The sequence below is a fragment of the Rhinoraja longicauda genome, chromosome 9 (genome assembly GCF_053455715.1).
Source record: "Rhinoraja longicauda isolate Sanriku21f chromosome 9, sRhiLon1.1, whole genome shotgun sequence".
NCBI lineage: Eukaryota > Metazoa > Chordata > Chondrichthyes > Rajiformes > Arhynchobatidae > Rhinoraja > Rhinoraja longicauda.
Window position 1 is genome coordinate 28,833,431 of NC_135961.1, and position 15,276 is coordinate 28,848,706.

At 46.1% G+C, this 15,276-nt stretch overlaps 1 protein-coding gene across 1 annotated transcript in view; it reads right to left on the reverse strand.

Annotated features, from left to right (window-relative positions):
- The window catches only part of LOC144597048 (4F2 cell-surface antigen heavy chain-like), a 71,009-nt gene extending 56,330 nt beyond the window's left edge, over positions 1-14,679 (reverse strand). Inside the window, exon 1 of the mRNA XM_078405963.1 lies at positions 14,181-14,679. Within this exon, the coding sequence (XP_078262089.1) occupies positions 14,181-14,679 (499 nt within the window). The remainder of the gene's footprint in view (positions 1-14,180) is intronic.
- Positions 14,680-15,276: the final 597 nt, after the last annotated feature.

Genomic DNA, 15,276 nt, shown 5'->3' on the forward strand with positions numbered 1-15,276 from the left:
ACCTCTCCTATGGGGAAAAGATTCCTACCATTAACCTCATAAATTATGTATATCCCCTCCAGATCCCCCCACCATTTGTAGTACCCAAGAAAAACAAACGCAACCTCTTCAGTCTCTCCTCATAAGTTCATAAGTGATAGGAGCAGAATTAGGTCATTCAGCCCATCGTCTACTCCGACATTCAATCATGGCTGATCTTTCCCTCCTGCTCCCATATAAACATTGAAAATAGGTGCAGGAGGAGGCCATTTGGCCCTTTGAGCCAGCACCGCCATTCATTGTGATCATGGCTGATCATCTACAATCAGTAATCCGTGCCTGCCTTCTCCCCATATCCCTTGATTCTGCTAACCCCTAGAGCTCTATCTAACTCTCTTTTAAACTCATCCAGTGAATTGGCCTCTACTGCCTTAGGTGGCAGAGAAATCCACAAATTCACACCTCTCTGGGTGAAAAAGTTTTCTCTCATCTCAGTTTTAAATGGCCTCCCCTTTATTCTTAGACTGTGGCCCCTGGTTCTGGACTCCCCAAACATTGGGAACATTTCCTGCATCTCCTCCCAATCCCCCCCTCCCCTCCCTCCCCCTCCCCTCCCTCCCCCCATTTCTTTGTCCCGCCCCCTCCTGACATCAGTCTGAAGAAGGGTCTCGACCCGAAACCTCATCCATTCCTTCTCTCCTGAGGTGCACTCTAGCATTTCGTGTCTATCAAGCTGTATCTGTTAATCATTAAAGGAGAGTGTTTACACAATGCGTGGACCTCTGCATTGGTGACCCCGACAACCCAAAATGGCCTATTTTGGATTGTATCATGTCTGTAGCTGCCAATCCAGACCAGAACAATGCAGTTTCAATCAAACTGCCCATTTTCTGAACATCACAACCCCACGTGCGGTTTCAACTGGCTGAAGCCCTGTTCCACATTTGCCAGCTCGCCGCCGATGCCACCAAATACTACTACGTGGTCAATGTGCTGGACCAGAACACCGCCAGGTGCATAATCAATTAACTTCGCCAGCCACTGGCTGACGGCTAGTACGAAGGCCTTAAAACGCTCCTCATGCGCACGTTCAGTTTCAGCAGCGGCGACAGGGCAGCCAGACTCCTGCCCATGGATGGCCTAGGCGACCGCAAGCCGTCCGTGCTTATGGATGAAATGTTTGCCTTGATGGACGGACACAAGTCCTGCCTCCTGTTCAAACAGGTTTTCCTCGGGCAGATGCCCAAGGACATTAGCCTGCTCCTCGTGGACGATGATTTCACCGACCCCCGACGGCTGGCAGCCCGGGCAGACGTGCTGTGGCAGGTGAAACAACAGGGTGGCGGCGGTGCCTCGGCAGGTCATGTGGCCGATCCCAGCCTCCACCGACGGTGTGGCAGTGAAGCTGGCCACGAACGATGCTGGCAAGGGTGAGCGGTGTTACTACCACCAAAGGTGGAGTTCCGCAGCCCGCCGATGCCGACCACCCTGCACGTATTCCGGGAAACGTCTTGGCCGGCCGCTAGTAGTGGCCACTGTGGCCAGCCAGAAGCATCGCCTCTTCTACATCTGGGATCGTCACTCGGGGCGGTGTTTTCGCGTGGACTCAGGGACAGATGTCAGTGTGTTGCCTCCATCGGGGGCCGACACTCGGTGTGGAAAGAGGCGTCCTTTGCTGGCCGCCAACAGCAGAAGCATCAAGACGTTCGGGGTCCGCACGATCCCGCTCAACTTCAACTGTCACTTCAAGTGGCCCTTTACTATCGCCGACTTCTCCCAACCGCTGCTGGGCGCCGATTTCCTCCGGGCGCCCAGCAGGAGACAATTTCCTCTCGTCTCCCAACCCTGCTGGTCGACGGGAAAAAACGTCTTGTCAATTCTAAGACGTTCGAGTCGATCCATTGGCTCTCCTTCGTCCATTTTACTTGCCACGTTCTCAAAAAAGTCCAGAAGATTAGTCAAGCAGGATTTCCCCTTCATAAATCCATACTGACTTGGACCAATCCTTTTACTGCTACCCAAATGCACCGTTATTACTTCTTTAATAATTGACTCCAGCATCTTCCCCAGGCTAATGTCAGGCTAACTGGTCTATAATTCCCCGTTTTCTCTTTCGCTCCTTTCTTGAAAAGTGGGATAACAGTAGCTACCCTCCAATCCACAGGAACTGATCCTGATTCTATAGAACATTGGAAAGCATTCTCCTGCCTTCTCCCCATAACCTGACACCTGTACTAATCAATAATCCATCTATCGCTGTCTTTAAAATATCCATTGACAAGGCCTCCACATCCTTCTGTGGCAATGCATTCCACAGATTCACCTGTGACTAAAGGAATTCCTCCTCATCTCCTTCCTAAAGGAATGATTCATTCTGAGGCTCTGACCTTTGGTCCAAGAGTCTCCCACTGGTGGAAACATCCTCTCCACAAATGCTCATCATATGTTAACCCATTTATTACTGGGATCATTCTCGTAAACCTCCTCTGGACCCTCTCCAGTGCCAGCACATCCTTCCTCAGATATGGAGCCCAAAATTGCTCATAATACTCCAAGTGATGTCTGACCAGCGCCTTATAGAGCCTCAGCGCCTTATAGAGCCTATTTTTGTATTCTAGTCATCTCAAAATAACTGAAACATTTTATCCGAGGGAACTTCCTGCTGGATTTTGCACCTAGGGAGAATATAGAAGAATGAAAACTCATAAAATCCCAATAGGTCTGGACAGACTGGATGCAAGAAGGATATTCCTGAGGGTGGGGTGCATGTCTGAGCCAACCAAGGTAAGCCATTCATAACTGAGATGAGAAGACATTTCTTCAGTAAAAGTGCTCAACCTGTCAAATTCTGTGACAGAGGGTTGAGGAAAAATCATCAAATATATTCAAGGAGTTAGATATAGTAGTAGTTTAGTTTGGTTGTCATGTGTACTGCGGTACAGTGAAAAGCTTTTGTTGCGTGCTAATCAGTTAAAAGGACAATACATGATTTATAGTGTATACTGATCAGCCAAAACATTATGACCACTGAGAAGCGAAGTGAATAACATTGATTATCTTGTTACAATGGCACCTGTCAAGAGATGGGATATATTAGGCAGCAGGTGAACAGTCAGTTCTTGAAGTTGATGTGTTGGATGCAGGACAAATGGGCAGGAGTAAAGACCTTAGCGACTTTGACAAAGGCCAAATTGTTATGACCACACAACTGGGACAGAGCATCTCTGAAACGGCAAGGCTTGTGGGGTGCTCCCAGTCAGCAGTGGTGAGTACCTACCGACAGTGGTCCGAGGAGGGACAACCACAAACTGGCGACAGGGTGTTTGGCGCCCAAGACTCATCGATGTGCGAGGGCAACAAAGGCTATCCCATCTGGTCCAAACCGACAGAAGATCTACTTTGGCACAAGTCACAGAAAATTTTAATGGTGGTCACGAGAGGAATGTGTCACATTACAGAGTGCATCGCACCCTGCTGCGTATGGGGCTGTACATGGAGGGCCAATAGCATATTAGGCATGTGGTCATAATGTTTTGGCTGATCGGTATATAGATACATGATAAGAGAATAATGTTTAGTGCAAGGTAAAGCCAGCAAAGTCCGATCAAGGATAGTCCAAGGGTCACCAAAGAGATAGATAGTAGTTCAGCACTGCTCCTTGATTGTGGTAGGATGATTCAGTTGCCTGATAACAGATGGGAAGAAACTGTCCCTGAATCTGGTAGTGCTTCACACTGCTATACCTTTTACCTGATGGGAGAGGGGAGAAGAGGGCGCGGCCAGGGTGCGACTCACCCTTGATTATGCTACTGGCCTTGCCGAGGCAGTGTGAGGTCTAAATGGAGTCAATGGAAGGGAAGTTGGTTTGTGTGATGTTCCCCAATGGGCTGCGTCTGCAATTTGCTGCAATTTCTTGCGGTCTTGGTTGGAGCTATTCCCAAACTAAGCTGCAGTGCATCCTGATAAAATGCTTTCTATGGTGCATCTGTACACATTTAGTTTAGTTTAGTTGAGAGATACAGCGTGGAAACAGGCCCTTCAGCCCACTGTGTCACGCGCCGACCAGCTATCCCCACATATTCACACTGTCCCTGAAAATAAAGTAATGAGCTGCCTTGAAACCCTCTAACCATTTAGTGAAAATGTTTTCATAAAGGTACTGGGACTTTTCAGAATTTCACAAACAATGGAATTCATGTAAGGATGGTGTATGACTTATAAGTGAATCAAGCACCTCTGTCTATTCTTCTGAGCCATAAAAATCTCAAGGAGGAATATAATGGTGAAGCAGCTAAGTTGTTACAATACATCCTGCAGATGGTACACAACACAGCAATGATGACTTACTGAAGTTTGTAACATCACGGGACATAAATAGCAGTATTTTTCTCAAGGTAGAAGAGTCTTCATTCCAGGGAACAGGGATTCCCCTCTTCCATCATTGATAAGCCCCTCACACGGGTTTCCTCAATATCCCGCAGCTCTGCTCTTGCTCCCCCTCCCCCAGTCGCAACAGGGACAGAATCCCCCTAGTCCTCAACTTTCCCTTATCAGCCATGCATGCAGCACATAATCCTCCAACATTTTCGTCACCTCCAACGGGATCCCTACCCACCACTAGCCACATCTTCCCATTTCCACTGAGACTGGTTCCTCTGCAACTCCCTGGTTACCATCCCTTCCTACCCTAACCACCCCTCTCCAGGTACTTTCCCCAGCAACTGCAGGAGATGCAACACGTCCCTATTCCTCCTCCTTCGACTCCATCTAAGGACCCTGACAGTCCTCTCAGTTGAGAAAGAGGCTCACTTGCACCTCATCTAACCTCATCTACTGTATCCGCAGTTCCAGGTGTGGACTCCTATATATCAATGCGATCAAGCGCAGGCTCAGCAATCATTTCGCTGAACGCTTTGCTCAGTCCACCAAGGCCAATGTAATCACCCGGTTGCTAAACACTTTAACTCCCCCTCCCATTCTCATACTGACCTTTCTCCACTGTCAGAGTGAGGCCCAATGCAAATTGGAGGAACAGCACCTCAAATTTCGCTTGAATATTGATTTCTTTAACTTTAAGTAACCCTAGCTTCCCCTCACTCTCCATCCCTCCTACATCCAACTTGTTCTACTGTGCTCCTGATTAAATATTACTGATTGTGTACCGCATTGTCACCTTCCCCTCAGCTAACAATGAACCATTCTACATTTCCTTGAACAGCATCTTCTTTGATCTATTAGTTTCACACATTACCCTTCCAGATCTCTAGACTCCCTCTCCCCTCTCAGTCTGAATCGGCACCCATTCCTTCTCTGCAGAGATGCTGTCTGGTTTGCCCCAAGCTATATTGTTGGATCTACATTCATCCAGGGAACATAACTTCCAAATGGAACTTCACACCTCAGCAAACAACGATGAACCATTCAACACAAAATACTAACCCCTGATAAACTCTGTTTGGAAGGATAAGTAAGACTGGTCACATTTCTGGATAATGGTGATATTTTACACAATGCTCCTCTGAAACGGTTAAAACTGCCTTCCTCTTTATCTATCCATTTCAGTGATGTCATTAGTTCCACCACTGAAAGTCTCCTTAAATCAAAGGTCAGTAAATTAAAGGAATTCTCAAAGGAATTCTCAAAAGGACCAATTTTTATTAAACCCAACACTATTAGCATAGCTGCGAGCACAATCAAAACACTCTCTTATATTGCATTCAGCTGTAGATTACCTTAACAACAAGGACACCTCTGTCAGGATGCTATTCAAGATGCCATTGACCACAGCTCAGCATTCAACTGCATTATACTGAATAAGCTTAACCCTAAACCTCCGGGCCTTGCACTGGAGTACAACTGTAACTGGCTTCTGGATATCATGAACTGTAGACTTCAGTCAGTTAGAATTGATCATCACATTCCCTCCACGCTGGTTCTCAATAGCGGTTCTCCACCCTAACTCTCAATAGTGGTGCTCCTCAGGATTGTGTCCTCAGTCTTTTGCTCTACTGTCGGTACAGCCATAACCATGTGGGCAAGTACAACACTAACTCAATCTTTAAGTTTGCCAATGATACAACTGTCGGCTGAATCAACACCTATGAGACAAAATACAGGAAATAGATCCAACACCTTGTATCAACAATCTGGTCCTCAACATCAGTTCCTTAAAAATGAAAGAGTTGACAGATGACCTAAGGAAGTGTGGGGGTGAACATAATCATGTCCTCATCAATGGAGCTGCTGTCGAGATGGTCAACAGGATCAATTCCTTGACATCTGTAATAGCAGCAACCTAACCTGGTCTCTTCACACTGGTGTGGTTATGAAGATAATACAGTGTACAGCATTTACTTTCCTTGGTTCACTTTAACTTCACATCCATGAAGATTTTCTCAAACTTCTACAGGTGCACTTTTGGAAGTATTCGGATGAGATGTACCTCAGCCTGGTGTGTCAACTGCTTTACCCGTCCTCCTGAACCTGCTGAAATGGTATCCATCACAGGGTTGTCACTTCCTTCCATCCTGTCCATCTTCAAAGCGCATTGCATCAGGGAGGCTGGAAAAATCTTTAAAGATGCCTACCATCTCTTCTTCTGGGTGAAAATACAATAGGCTTGAAAGCTCACATGTTAAGACTCAAGAACTTCTACCCCACTGCAATCAGACTCCTGAATGTCAGATCTTCGCCTGCATCCGAATGTAATAAACACGCTTCAAGGACACTGAACATAAACGCTTTCGTTTATTCGTCCACCATTCCTTTACATCCTGGCAACATATGTCCTCTGACTCAGTAATACGTGATACATTTAAATATGACATCCCTCCCTTATCAAACAAAAAGGATATCCGCATCATCACGTTGTAAACTGAACATTCCAACACCATTTAGGATATGGTAATCATTACAATGATAATGCATCATTTCCACATGTCAATACATCTCATAGTCCTCGTATCTCTCAGGTGGTCTTCTCTGATGTTTTGGGCTGACCACTGCCTCGTCCGCACTGGTACTGGATTCTGATCTGTCATGTCCTGTTCCACCAGTTCATCACCTCGATTCTGGTTTCGCAGTTTCCTCCTCAGATTCATGCATTCTTGGTTCCTCAATTTGGTAGCCTTGAGCCTGATCCCCCAGTCTCAACTTCAGTTTGTAGTGTCCCTGGACTATCACAACGGTGATACCTTTTCACATACGATGTGTTTCTATCATGTTTGACTCCATCTGGTGATTGGACTGTCACCGTATTCCCTTGTCTAGACACCACTGTGCATGGTTGTGGAAAGAAGGGCGTGTCCATTTTGCTTGGATTTTCTCTCCTCACTAGCACCTCATCTCCTGGCATCACATCTGATGGTCTGGCACCTCGTCTCCTGTCTGCATAGAGCTTTGATGCCCCTTTCTTTTCTGCAACATGATCTCTCACTTCTTGATCATTTACCATGTCACTAACCCATGGTATCTTGGTCCGGATTTTCCTTCCAAACAATTCTGCCGGACTCACCCCTGATGTGCTGTGTGGTGTAGTTCTATATGCTGTCACATACAATAAGGTCATCTCCTTCCAATCTTTGCCTTCTGCTTGGGCAATTCTCATCTTCTTCTTTAGAGATTGGTTCTGCCATTCCACCTCCATTACCTTGCAGCCACTTTGGTGTAACTTTGTCATGGTGCACATCTGTGTTCTCCAATTCAGCTCAAAAGTTGCAGCCCTCAGAAACTTGACGCAATCTCGTGACAAACTGAGCAGTGCTTTCCCCCACTCTCTGTGTCGATTGCCGGAATACATATCGCTGAAATGTATAACTTGTTTGCACCACATAATGCTTCTTCAAAGCAGCAACAGCCATCGCATAATCTGCTTTCCCTCCTGTCTTTGGAAGTGTTCAACGTCTCCTGAACTGAAGCTCCAGCACTGTACAATAACAATGCTGTCCATCGTGTGAGCTGCATTGGTGTTGCTCCATTAACAAGCAGACCCAAGATATCTGCGTAGGAGTCAAATTCCTCTAGCCATGCCTCAAACTTTGCATTCACAACACTCGCCTCCCCATTCGAGTCGAATGAATTCAAACCTCTAATTCCAGCTGATTTGTTAAACGCCATATTTGTTTCAAAAGTTGAACTAAACAATTACTAGTTCACTCTTGTCACAAATATCAAATCGTCGCCTGGATCCAAATGGGACACTGAACATAAACACTTTGGTTTATTCGTCTGCCATTCCTTTACATCCTGGCAACAACTTCTCTGACTCATTGTAACACGTGATACATTTAAATATGATGTCAGTTACCATGACACTGAACTACTCATACTTTTCAAAATCCTTCCTGAACTATCTACCTCATTGGTGACCCTCGGTCTATCTTTGATCGGACGTTACTGGCTTCACCTTGCACTAAACGTTATTCACTTATCATGTATCTATACACTATAAATGGCTCGATTGTAATCATGTATTGCCTTTCTGCTGATTAGATAGCATGCATCAAACGTTTTTCACTGTACCTCTGTACACGTGACAAAAAACTAAACCAAAGTGCGGTCACGTACTTTTACTCTTAACTCCATTTCATTCAGTTCTTGTATTATTGTACCTTAATATACTTTTGCATACATACATTCATGTATGCTGTCTATTCAGTGAGCTTCATGTGAATAACGTGTACATGACAATAAAGTCATTTGAAATCTGATATGAAATCTAGCTGATCCTAATGCTGTCAAATGTCAAGATATAGTTATGGTTAATAGAAAGTTACGAAGCAATATACAGGAAACCCTCGTTTTGATGGATCTCGGTTATAGCGACGGGCCTGCCCTGGCTCGCATGGCCTCCTCAGCGTAGGCTTCCGACTCCACCCCAGGCTTGCAAGGTGAGCCCTCTTTACCCATCGTGGGAACCAGTTAGCCCGGCTCACGTTGTTCCCCTTGGGGTCAGCTTTTTCTTCGAGCCGCTGTGGGACACGCTGTCCATGAGGGGTCTCCTCCGCTCTCACTAGCTGCTGCTTCTTCCCGTCGGCCTGTCGCTTGGTCCACCCTCCTGGCACCTCCTCTTCCTGTCGCTTTACCCGCTCGACCTCTCACCGCCGACACCTCATCCTTCTCCTGTCACTCGGCCCATTGCTTCAGAGCAATGCTTGAAGGTTGAGATTTACTTTTTAGACTTTAGAGAAACAGCGTGGAAAAAAACAGGCCATTCGGCCCAATGAGTCCACGCCGACTAGCGATCACACCTGTAATGTATTCATGCATATTCATGTGCCATGGTAATGAGTGGGCGTTCCTTGAGCTAGGAATGCTGGGTAAATAAAGGCTGGTGTGATTCAGGCAACTAACGTGTGAGTGTACTTTATCTTTATGCCGTGTTGAACATAACAAAATTGGCGACGAGGACGGGATTGTGGAGGAGACTGAGTTTGTTTTGCATAGCTTTTGTACTGCTAAGTTTTAGGTGCTTTGCTACACCAGAACAGGCAGGAAATCTGAGCTTGTGCAAAGAAAAAAAAAACCTCTCCTCATTCCTTTTGTTTAAAAAAAAAAGAGAGGGACAAAATGGCGGCATCCACGGGCTATATCGGAAGCCTGGGCATCTTTGACAAAAGTAGAGAGCCGTTCAGCTCCTATATGGAGAGAGCAAACATGTTCTTCATGGCAAACAACATCACGGAGACCAGTGGTGAAGGAGAGGTAGTGGCTGAAACAAACAGGGCCGTTCGTGAACGCATGAAAGCGATTCTGCTCACGGTGATCGGACCTGAAGTGTACGGCACACTTGTGAATATCCTTGCGCCCATAAAGGCAAAAGATGTGCCATTCTGTGACATTAGAAAGAAGTTGGAGGAGCACTTCAACCCAAAGCCTCTGGAAATTGCAGAAAGCTACAAATTCGGCACGAGAAACCAGAAGCAAAACGAGACAATTAGTGAGTACATTGTTGCCTTGAAAAACTTAACGTTGCACTGTAACTTTGGAGCCTTTCTTGAACGCGCACTACGCGACAGATTTGTTTGTGGTCTAGTGGACGAACGAATTCAGTCCAGACTCATGAGCACTCCTGATCTTACGTTTGAGATAGCATGCAAGATTGCTACTACAATGGAGATGGCATCAAAGAATGCTCGCGAGTTTCGTTCACCACATACTGCAGTGGCCGTGTATACTCACAAAGCAGCGCCTAGGGCCAAACTGAAATCGAAATATGGCGGGGAGCCGAGTGCAGCCAGTTGTTATCGTTGCAACGGTAATCACCCATCCCAATCCTGTCAGTTCAAAACAGCTAAGTGCTATAACTGCCAGAAGAAAGGTCATATCGCCTCAGCATGTCGGGCCAAGCTTACAGTGGGAAACACACGACAACACCAGAAAGGAGTTCACAACTTAGAGATGAACCCGGATGACAATGAACTTGGGTTGTACATCATTCATGCAACTGATGTCAATAAGCCTACAACCAGCCAAGACAAGGACTTTCGAATTAAACTATTGGTTAATGAACAGTTAATTGATATGTGCATTGACACGGCAGCAGACTGTTCGGTCATGAGCAAAGACCTGTACGAAACAAAGTTCTCACAGACACCATTGTCCGAGAGTAAGGTCAAGTTGAGAACCTACTCCGGCGAAGCCTTGGAGACGTGCGGACAAATGAATTGCAAAGTTCAGTGTAATGGACAGTCAGTAACACTGCCCATCATAGTGGCCAGCTACAGAAATAAACCGACCCTCCTTGGAAAGGATTGGCTGCGTAAAATAAAATTAGACTGGAAGAACATTTTCAGCATTGATGTGTCCAAATCACGTCTTGAAAATGTCGTTAGCAAACACGCTGAAATATTTGCTGACAGTTACACGGGAATAACAGGATACTCTGCACACATTCGACTGCAGCAAGATGCGACACCTGTATATTATCGACCAAGACCGGTACCATATGCGCTAAAGCAACAAGTGGAGGAAGAAGTCAACAGGTTGGAGCGGAATGGAGTACTCGTGAAGACAGACCAGAGCAACTGGGCAACGCCAGTTGTGGCTGTGCTTAAGGCTGACAAAACTGTTCGACTATGCGGTGACTACAAAGTCACAATCAACCAAGTTGTTGATGACGAACAGTATCCTTTGCCAACCTCGCAGGATCTGTATGCAGAACTTAGCGGAGCAAGAGTCTTCACTAAGCTGGATTTGTCTCATGCTTGTGCCCAACTCAATGTTGACAAAGAAAGTCAGCAGTGCCTGACCGTCAACACACATAAGGGCTTGTATTCATACACAAAGCTGCCCTATGGTGTGAAATCTTCCCCGAAAATCTTTCAGTCCGTCATGGACAAAATGTTGCAAGGCATTCCGCACTGTGTGTGCAACCAGGATGATCTACTGATATTCACAGTGGGCATGGAAGAACATCTGGAGATACTCGAGCAAGTTCTCACACGATTGAACTGCCACAACGTAAAATTACGAAAGAGCAAATGTGCATTTGCACAATCAGAGGTGATCTACCTTGGACTCAAAGTAGATTCCAACGGACTGCGCCCAGTGAAGGCGAAAATTGAAGCAATTGTGAATGCTCCAACGCCCAACAATGTGACAGAGCTACGATCATTCCTTGGGATGGTGCAATTCTATGCATGATTCCTTCCAGATTTAGCAACTGTGCTAAAGCCACTACATCATCTGTTACAAAAGGATGAGAATTGGATGTGGGGAAAGGAACAACAACATGCATACGACATCGGCAAGAAAAACCTGACAAGTGACAAACTCCTTGTTCACTACGACACGACGCGCGAGATGAAACTTGCTTGTGATGCTTCAAGTTATGGTGTAGGTGCAGTGATTTGCCACGTAATGGATGACGGACAGGAAAAGCCTATTGCTTTTGCCTCCCGCACCATATCACCAAGTGAGCGCAACTATGCACAGATAGAGAAGGAAGCACTCAGCATTGTGTTCGGAATCAAGAAATTCCACCAGTTTCTTCTTGGCAGACCATTCACCCTTGTGACTGATCACAAACCACTACTCACGATACTGGGTCCCAAGTCAGCTATACCTTCCATGGCGGCATCAAGGATGCAGCGCTGGGCAATTCTGTTGTCCCAGTATGACTACAAGGTGGAGTACAGAAGCTCCAAATGCAACGCAGTCGCAGATGCGTTGTCCCGATTGCCCCATGAGAACTCTGATGTGGGAAGCGAGAACTCAATCTACACACTGCAAGTCGTAGATGAAGACTTTCCAGTGACTGCAACAGAAATTGCAGCTGAAACAGTGAAGGACACTGTGCTGAAGAGTGTTTATGAACAGACATTGAATGGTTGGACTGAAGTCGAGAGTGGATCAAACTCGGAACTGAAGCCTTTCTATCATCGACGACACGAATTATCATGCGAGCAGGGATGCATAAAGTGGGGTTATAGAGTGGTTGTACCAGAGTCTTTAAGAAACAAGATTATGTACGAACTTCATGCCGAACATCCTGGCATAGTTAGCATGAAGTCAATTGCTAGAAGTTTTGTGTATTGGCCTGGTATAGACAGTGACATTGAGTCACTGGTGAGCAAATGTAGCGTGTGTCAAAATTGCCGCAGTAAACCACCAAAAACACCACTGCAACCCTGGTCATGGCCAAGTAGACCGTTTCAGAGAGTTCACGTAGACTTTTGTGAAAAGGGTAATGATAATTTTCTGGTGCTAGTAGATAGTCATTCCAAATGGATTGAGGCTAAGCATATGGGGTCAAGCACTACTGCTGAGCGTACCATAGACGAGTTGAGATCAATTTTTGCATGTCATGGTTTACCAGAAGAGCTTGTCTCTGATAACGGACCTCAGTTTCGTTCAGAACAGTTCAAAGAGTTCATGCGGCGTAACGGGGTAAAACACACACTTGTTCCTCCATACCATCCAGCCTCCAATGGGGCGGCGGAAAGGTCTGTTAGAGTAGTCAAAGAGGCTCTCAAGAAACAGGTTTTGCAGGGTAGTTCAAGGCTCAGCATGAAACATCGTTTGGCTAGTTTCTTGCTGAAGTACAGAACTTCACCACACACAACTACGGGTTATTCACCTGCAGAACTGTTGATGAAGAGAAGGCTAAGAATACGCCTAAGTCTAGTTCAACCCAATTTGGCCTCGAGAGTTGAGCAAAAACAGTTAAGTCAAAAACACCACTTTGACTTCCACAAAAAGGAGAGGAACTTCAAGCCAGATGAGCAAGTTCGTGTGCTCAGTCCTCCCAACAAGTCCAGTCGAGACAAATGGGATGTTGGGAAAATAGTGGAAGTATGTGGAACAAAAAGATACTTAGTGGATGTTGGAGACAAGATCAAAAGTGTTCACGTGGATCAAATGATTCCAGCCAAAGACGAACCGAAAACTGAGCGTGAATTCCTAATCCCTGAGTATTCATCTGAAAGTGAGTTAGAAAAGACTATTGTGGTTGATACACAAAATTCTGTGAGTACAGATAAAGAGACAGACTTCTCTAGTCAAGGTCAGCGTACTAACATAGAGCCAAACAAGCTAACAGTTGAGTCTACATGTACATCTGTTATGCCTGTTGCACCTGTTACTGTTAAACGATCAGGCAGGAACTGCAAACCAGTAACTAGGTTAAATTTGTAAATATGGTTAAAAGTATTGATGTAAATCAAGTATCACAATACCAAAATTGTAACTGAGTACTTGGATTTAATACTTAAAAAAAGGGAGAGCAGTGTAATGTATTCATGCATATTCATGTGCCATGGTAATGAGTGGGCGTTCCTTGTGCTAGGAATGCTGGGTAAATAAAGGCTGGTGTGATTCAGGCAACTAACGTGTGAGTGTACTTTATCTTTATGCCGTGTTGAACATAACAACACCTTACGACACAGCACTATCTTACACACAGGGACAATTTACAGAAGCCAATTAACCTACAATCCTGTACATCTTTGCAGTGTGGGAAGAAAATGGATCACCCGGAGAAAACCCACGCGGGCACTACGAGACCGAACAAACTGCAGACAGCAGGATCGCAGTCAAGGTCGAACCCGTGCCACAGTTGTTGTAATTGTACCGCTCTGCCATTGTGCCACCCTTATGAATAACCTGCGCGGATCATTAATGGGAATAAACGGTACATTGCAAACGTGAGTACATGTCAAGACTAGACATTAAAATATAAAATTGCATGCAGATGGTTTTACCACGGAGGTCTCCGATTCCATCCGCACTGGTATCGCGGAAGGACTGGAGTGCGATGCGGTAGATAGGTCCCTTCTGCCACCATCTCAGTTTGGGAGGAGGCTTGCACTGGGGGTTCTGAATGATGAACGCCGTGGCCGACACCAGCATGCACACCAAACTGACCCAGAAAAAGGCCATGCTGAAACGTTGGATCCACATCCATTTGGGCCCGCTCTCAATCTGCAACTCCATCTTGCCCAGATACCTATCGTAGTCTCCATAAGGCAAGCGTATCGCCTGGGCTCGTGTGGTGGTGCTGAGGCGAACGGTCTTCACCGCTATGGGCGTAGTTGAGGGTCGGTGGATGCTGTGTTGGGAGGACTGTTCACCCTTAATACTCGTCGTTTTTTCGGCAGATTCTGACGCCTTAACACCCTGTGAGGGGGGCGTGCCTGGAGACCTGCCCCGCAGGAGTGTTGACGACGAACTGTCCAACACATATTTAGGTCCGCGGTCCATATTGGCGGTGCTTCAGCGGAGCCCCGAAGCCGCTGGTTAAACCGCCGGTCGTTCCATCCTCCGCGTGGGGCCAACGGCAGCGGCTCGTGCCCCCAGCTCACGCGCGTCCCGGGCCTTTACCCACCTTGATACAGCGTGGAAACAGGCCCTTCGGCCCACCGAGCCCAAGTAGACATTCAAACAAGTTCCATGTTAGGTGCATTCTGTGCAGATCTGTGCATTTTGTTGTCTGCGCAGACTTTAATGGTGTGGACACATTTAAAACAAAATGCAGTCATTTGTTGGGAATGGCTCAACTGGAGGACATCTATAATGCCAAATGATCAAAAATGGCAACCAGGACACCTCTACTGGTGAGATTATCGTGGGAAGTGATTGAGAGGAATGGTGCAGATGTACTAGGCTGGACGAGCACGCGAGGTTTAGGGAGTAGTTATGCTTGTAGATTTAAAAACAGAAACATAGAAAATAGGCGCAGGAGGAGGCCGTGTGGCCCTTTGGCCATTCATTGTAAGAAAATAACTGCAGATGCTGGTACAAATCGAAGATATTTATTTCACAAAATGCTGGAGTAACTCAGCTGGACAGGCAGCATCT